Genomic DNA, 6,000 nt, shown 5'->3' with positions numbered 1-6,000 from the left:
TTCAATAAATAATGGGAGGTTTTAGATCTGTTTTGGATTTTTGTATGCTTGAAGTTATATTGAAATGATTCCAGTACCAAGAAGAGACCAGATAATTTTTGTTATATAAACCCAGGAATTGGAAAGGGGTGTACTATCATCTTTTCTATGACCACTTTTTATATTAACAAAGTGGCATAACTTGGTTTTACATTCTTTTGACCAATTGAGGTTCATCTGACATACCCAACATGCATTTCTGTCGCGCTCCTAATGCAGCACCGTGCTGATGTAAATGGTGATCATCTGACCTGTTCGAGCTTGTGCAGGTAGCTGACAACCAATTTCACTGCTTAAGTGTTTGTAGGTCATCGGCTCTGTTGAAATTTACCCCGAAGGAATGGAGGTTTCACCAAAAACACTAGCTGTACCCCAGTAACGTTTCAAATAAACCTCCTGGTTTCATGTCTGTAGTCACTCAAGAATTTTCTTCGTGTTTTAAAACCAGTGATTACAGCTGCCACTGTTACAGAGAAAAAGGACCACTGACACAATTCTGCACCGATTAACGCTTTATTGAACATGTACATAAAACACAATGAGCGCAAGGCACATTTCCTTTGTGTTTGGAACATAGAACCATCAATATAACAACCTCCACCTGCAATTACTGTAAAAGACAAAAATATCTAACTGATCACATTTTGCAACAGCACCGTAGGATTAAGTATCCTCAACCATAGGTCAAACCAAGTACATTACAACAATGAACAGTATAAAGGTTAATTTTATGTCATTTCATGTAGAGGATCAGAGCTGTGAGCAGAAAATGCAGGCTATAACTCTGCTGCCACTTCAGAGGTACTTTCAGCCATTTCTGTTCAACAATTGAACGGCAGAAAATGAGCCACAGAGGCTGGTGCAGAGCGAGAACGTGCTTTAACGGGAGAAAGTGATTTACAGGTATGAGATACCCATTAGAGTGTGCTAATTGTTTCCACACCATTAGTGACAGTTATCTAATGAAGGATATTTAACCAGGCGCTGCAGTTTATCACAGCTCCTCATGGTTTAGAGGAGGAAGGCAGTGGACCTCGCTCTATATGCCCTTTTTCCAACCTACAGCAGGAGGATCCCTGGGCCATTTTTAGATTACAACAGACAGGAAAGCTTTCTTTTATGCATGCAAGCAAATATAAAAGCAACTTGTAGGAACACAAGCATTAACCTGAAGCCAAAGAACAGGCTTAATTGATTTAATCATGTTTCAAAAGGAACACCTTTAAAACAATGTAAAGCAGAAAGGGATCAGTCTAAAGCCTGGAAGGAAACATTTGCATCGTAGGACGATTTAATTCGATCACAGATAAGACTGCAAATGGCGTACAGGGCAATTATTTTCCACAGTTATAGCTTACAGACAGTCAAAAACAATTAGCACTGAGAGCTATTGTGCTTTAAACACAGTGAGCAATGTTGTGTATAAACTGGTCAGGAAGCTTGTCAGTCGTCAGGGGTATCTGCAGTGGTTTCTCCTCCACTATTCACTTGCAGCTCTCTTCTTCCATCTCCTTTTTCAAACTGCAGAGAATATAAAGAATATATGCTATCAAGCATCTGATATACTTAAACAAATACCAGAGATGAACCTTAAAATCAGACTGGATAATTTTTAGCTTGCCCGGCTTAACAGCCGTTCAAAATTCCAATCTTTTTCCAGTAACTGAATGCACCTAATGTAAGTGGTTTCCTTGGCAACACTCTTCGGTTAAGAAGTCATTAATGAGAAAAAGAAAACCTTTTTCAGTATTAGTGAGGTTCGCAGAAAATGCTTCAGAGGAAGCAGATTCCCAAAGCCGTTTAAAAGAAAAACTACTTTCTATAACATCTGTTGTTTATTCAGGCTGCAAAAGAGCGAGAGAGAGCAGGACTTTCAGCAAATCACAGGAAGGTTGAATTTATTTACAGCAAAATTCCTCTGTTTGAGCTTTCAACCCTCCATTTGTCAGACAACATAATGAATTTAGAGGTTTCCAATAGTGATGGTGGACCTGATCAAGAAGGTATTCAAAATTCCTCTGTCTTTTTAAATATAAAAGGTCGAAAATGGGTATTGGCAGTGGTCAAAGCTGAAATGAAAGAAATATAAATCAATTTAAAGCTCAAAGGCATCCTCACCTTTTCAGGTAAGCGTGCACATTATCAAAGCCATGGTGTTTAGCAAGGTAGACTAACACTCCCGTGGCACATCGGCCTTCTCTCGCCCGACAAAAGCTGCAGTTACAGATCCCTCTGCAAGGCGGACACTGCCACTCCTGCAACAAGCATGAAAATTAATCAACACATGCATTATGAAAGGTGATTACAGTGCTAAATAACTTGCTACTTACTGGATTCAGTAGAGCATCTCGGACCTCCTCTCCGTATCGGTTACGGAGGCACGGGCCGCAAAACTGCCCCCTCACCCCCATACACTCTGAATTACGGCAGTTGGTTTTGGTGTCGGTCGTCTTCTGTCGGCACTGGTGGCAGGTGGAACCCTGAACAGAGAATAAAGATATAAAAATCCAGTCACAAAGCTGCACCAACACGGACTGTTTTCAGAGTTCTGATGATGCAAGACTCACAGTGGAGCTATTGTAGACTTTCTCTCGGACGTTATAGCAGATTCTCTGAAGCTCCACCTCGGTAATTTCCTCCACAGGCCGCACCACATGAAGGATGGTATTGGGCCTATTGTACGATCGGCGACGCGGCTGTGAAGGAAATCAGTGTTGTTACAACGCTATTAATGCTAAGAAGGTGGGGTGATATAGTGATGCTCATGATTAGACTTACAGGTTCGTCATCTTCTTCGTAGTATGGGCTTTTGCGAACCAGGCTGAATTTATCCATGGTATCTTCCTCTGGTGGCAGGCTAGAAGGTCCATTCACCTGAGAGCGGGACCGTGTGAGGAGGGGTGTCAAGCGATCTGGGGTTCTCCAGTGAGCCCATTGTGTCTGAGGTGACCCTTGAGGCCTCCGTGTAGTCTGAAAGAAAAATATATTAACCTATGCAAAGCAGTAAATCTGTAACAGTAAATTCATTCCAGGTTATGTATTACCTTGGTTGAAGCTGACTTTGCCATTTGTTTTCCTGGAAGAAGTCTAGGTATTTTGTTCAACTCTGCCAAGAGCTTTGCAAGCTGAAAATAAAAAATCCATGAAGTATAATTAACACGTATCAATTAAAATTATTAGGGTCACATAGAGATGTACCATGTAATTGGAAGGTGACCAGAATCTGCCAAATTTTAGCTTTACTGGCCCTGACTGGTCTGAAAATCAAAAATTCTGTCTTTTCTGAACAGAACATGCACCACACCTAACTGTGATCAGGTTACTGGAATAACAGCATCCTTCAGTGTTTGAGTTGTTGCTAAGTGAAGACATTGTTATCCATTTTCAGTATTAGTAGGATGTTTAAGAATTAAACCTCTACGACTTGTTAAGAGATGTCTGTGGTTCATTCTTCATTCTGCAAGAGAGAGCAAGACTTTCGGCAGATAACAGGGAGGCTAAACGGGGTACAGCAAAATTGCTCTGCCATATCCTTTTAAGTATGGAACATGCTGATTTTGAGATAGTTGGTATCCTTTATGGGATCTCAGAGTTAATTAAGGATCAACATTGTTCAGGGAATACACAGAGATGGCTGTTTTATTAATGCTAACCTTGCTAATCACAAACAGTGGCTGCTCTCTCATACATGGTGTATTATTTTGTTTCTGCCGCTAATACATCTATATATTAACTCCTTAAGGCAGGAAGGCAAAAAAACATCTTGATAAGATTATTGTCAATAAATGTGCTAAAATTTGAATTGACAGTGCAGTGCTTTACAAAAACTGGTGATCAGAAATCAGCCACAAGTTTCTGATGAGAGCATCTCTATCTTGAGTATTTATTATGACTCAAAAGAGACAGATCATACCATTTCTTTGTTCTCTTTAATATTCAGAGCTCGTTTGTTCATGACACTCTCCTCCTCCTCGTCCTCAGGGTCCTGCACTATAGGCTGAGGTAGCGGCTCAGACGCAGGTCTCTTCCTGTCTGTCCTGGTGGGGAACGCCATGGCAACTTTTAGGAAATTCGACCTGCGGCCATGTTTAGGGGCCTTACTGTCCACTTTCTAAAAGACAAAACAGTTTATTACCAACTGAAACCTGCAACCTTTAACGGTTTTAAAAGTTCTGCATTTGTTACCATTGCTTTGATCTGCTTGCTGATCACATTCTCCTCAAACCCACTGCATGTGTCCTCCTCCGACGTGGCTTCGAAACCCTTTGGTTTCTCTGCAGTCCTCCTCGTCTGTTTCAGGCTCCTCTAAAGTCAGTAAAAGGTATCAGCTGCCATCATCGCAGTCAGACTGCAGCCAGATATGAATATTTTTCTTATCATTACCGTATTCGCAAAGCCTCCGTCAGAGCCAAAGCTGTCGCAGCTGTCATCAGAAGAGGAGGACGAGGTCTCCATGGGGACCAGCGGGACACTGCGGAAGCTCCTCAGGCTCATCCTAGTTGATGAAGACTGGGCGACCAGTTTCTTTATGGGGCAACATGAACGAACCATACAGTCAGATGGGTTTCTGCATTACAACTTTAACATGGGTTAAAGATTGTAAAATACACATTTACACGCAAGCTGTCAAGATATTTAAAAAACAACTTGATTAATGCCAAATGCATTAAAAAAGACACCCTTGGATTATATTATAAATGCAAAAGATCTAGTACAGACGCTATAAAGTCGTACTAAAATCATCAAACTATTGTTTTTAAACATAAATGCTGAAAGGACATATATATAAATACATACACATTTCCAAGGACTTAATGTTCCTGCTGAACTACTTACTACTGTGTAGTACAAGGACTGAATGAATCGTGTCTGTAGGACACACCCTGAGCACAAAGTTCACATTAAATCAAATGATCATAAATATCAAATATGCATTGAAAACTACGTTTTTAGTCATATACCCGCAAAAAAGTTAAAGCGCATGTGCAAATAAAACGTGTTTTAAAACAAAAAAAAGCTGTTAGTTTAATGATGGCGGGCAGTCTTTAAAAAGTTCATGTAAAATCTATTTCGGCTGGTAATGGGGGGTTTTGCAAGAACATGAAAATAAACGTGATTAAAGATGAAAACGCCAGATTGATCAACTTACCTGGGAGCGGGTGAGCGGCATATTTCGCCTTTAAAAGCGGTCCAACCGTATAGCGAAAGAAAGTCACCGTGCAGCAGCTCTGCAGCGAACAAAGCAGGACCTGCAGCTGCACGCAGCCACACTCTGTTCATTTCCCGCGCCACCGGAAGGTCCTGAAAGCTGCATAGAAACTCCCTGCGGGCTTTTATTAGTAGGAAATAATACATCTATCAAACTGTAACGTTATAACAATACTTAGAGTTCATTTCTGTTGTTTACTTGGGTCCGTCGTGTTTTTCAATTCAGTCACATCTCTGAATACATTAACCGCGGTGTTTGTTGTGCATCTTCCGCGGTCTTGACAGTGGCGCGAACATTTTATTGCTTCATTTGCATCCAAGGCGCGTAAAGTGTTGTAAATCTTCCAAGTTGTTATCAGGTTTCAAACTTCAGGGTTATGACGGGTCACAATGTGAAGCGGAGGCTTTTCTATTATGTTTATGATCTCTTCATACACAATGTGAGATGAAGTTTCTAAAAAATTATAACGAAAGAGTTTTATTAAAAATGTGAAAACGTGTTACAAGACTTTCTGTTAAAGCTGACTAACATGCAGTAACTGTGGTGTATCTCACTTTAAAGACCACATTAAAATGGAAATGTGGGGACAAGATAAAGGTATTTGACATGTTTTCTGAAAACAATAGGAAGGGAACACGATTTAAGCACAAATGTAATTTGCTTTCTTATAATCTTTGTAAGCGGTCATTAAGTGTAGTGCAGGATTTTATTCAATATTCAGAAGAATAGTTTACAGTGAAGATTTTACTGTC

At 40.4% G+C, this 6,000-nt stretch overlaps 1 protein-coding gene across 1 annotated transcript; it reads right to left on the bottom strand.

The window, feature by feature from the left end:
• Nucleotides 1–533: 533 nt before the first annotated feature.
• cdca7a (cell division cycle associated 7a) lies at nt 534–5,344 on the bottom strand. Its single transcript, XM_047369894.1, has 10 exons — nt 5,189–5,344; nt 4,423–4,563; nt 4,225–4,344; nt 3,953–4,150; nt 3,084–3,164; nt 2,818–3,009; nt 2,607–2,735; nt 2,370–2,519; nt 2,158–2,294; nt 534–1,560 (listed from the first exon to the last, which is right to left on the bottom strand). The coding sequence occupies exons 1-10, from the start codon at nt 5,207–5,209 to the stop codon at nt 1,524–1,526; spliced, it is 1,206 nt and encodes a 401-aa protein (XP_047225850.1). The 5' UTR covers nt 5,210–5,344; the 3' UTR covers nt 534–1,523.
• Between the last annotated feature and the right edge of the window lie 656 nt (nt 5,345–6,000).

Source organism: Girardinichthys multiradiatus, chromosome 7 (assembly GCF_021462225.1).
Source record: "Girardinichthys multiradiatus isolate DD_20200921_A chromosome 7, DD_fGirMul_XY1, whole genome shotgun sequence".
Lineage (NCBI taxonomy): Eukaryota > Metazoa > Chordata > Actinopteri > Cyprinodontiformes > Goodeidae > Girardinichthys > Girardinichthys multiradiatus.
Note: the sequence above shows the minus strand (reverse complement) of the source record. Positions and strands in the feature narration are given on the sequence as shown.

Coding starts and splice junctions, on each gene's coding strand:
- cdca7a (XM_047369894.1), bottom strand. CDS start 5,209: ATGCCGCTCACCCGCTCCCAG. Junction 4,151..4,224: donor GCAAGCAGATCAAAGCAATG/GTAACAAATGCA, acceptor TTTGTCTTTTAG/AAAGTGGACAGTAAGGCCCC. Junction 3,165..3,952: donor TTAAAGAGAACAAAGAAATG/GTATGATCTGTC, acceptor TTTTATTTTCAG/CTTGCAAAGCTCTTGGCAGA.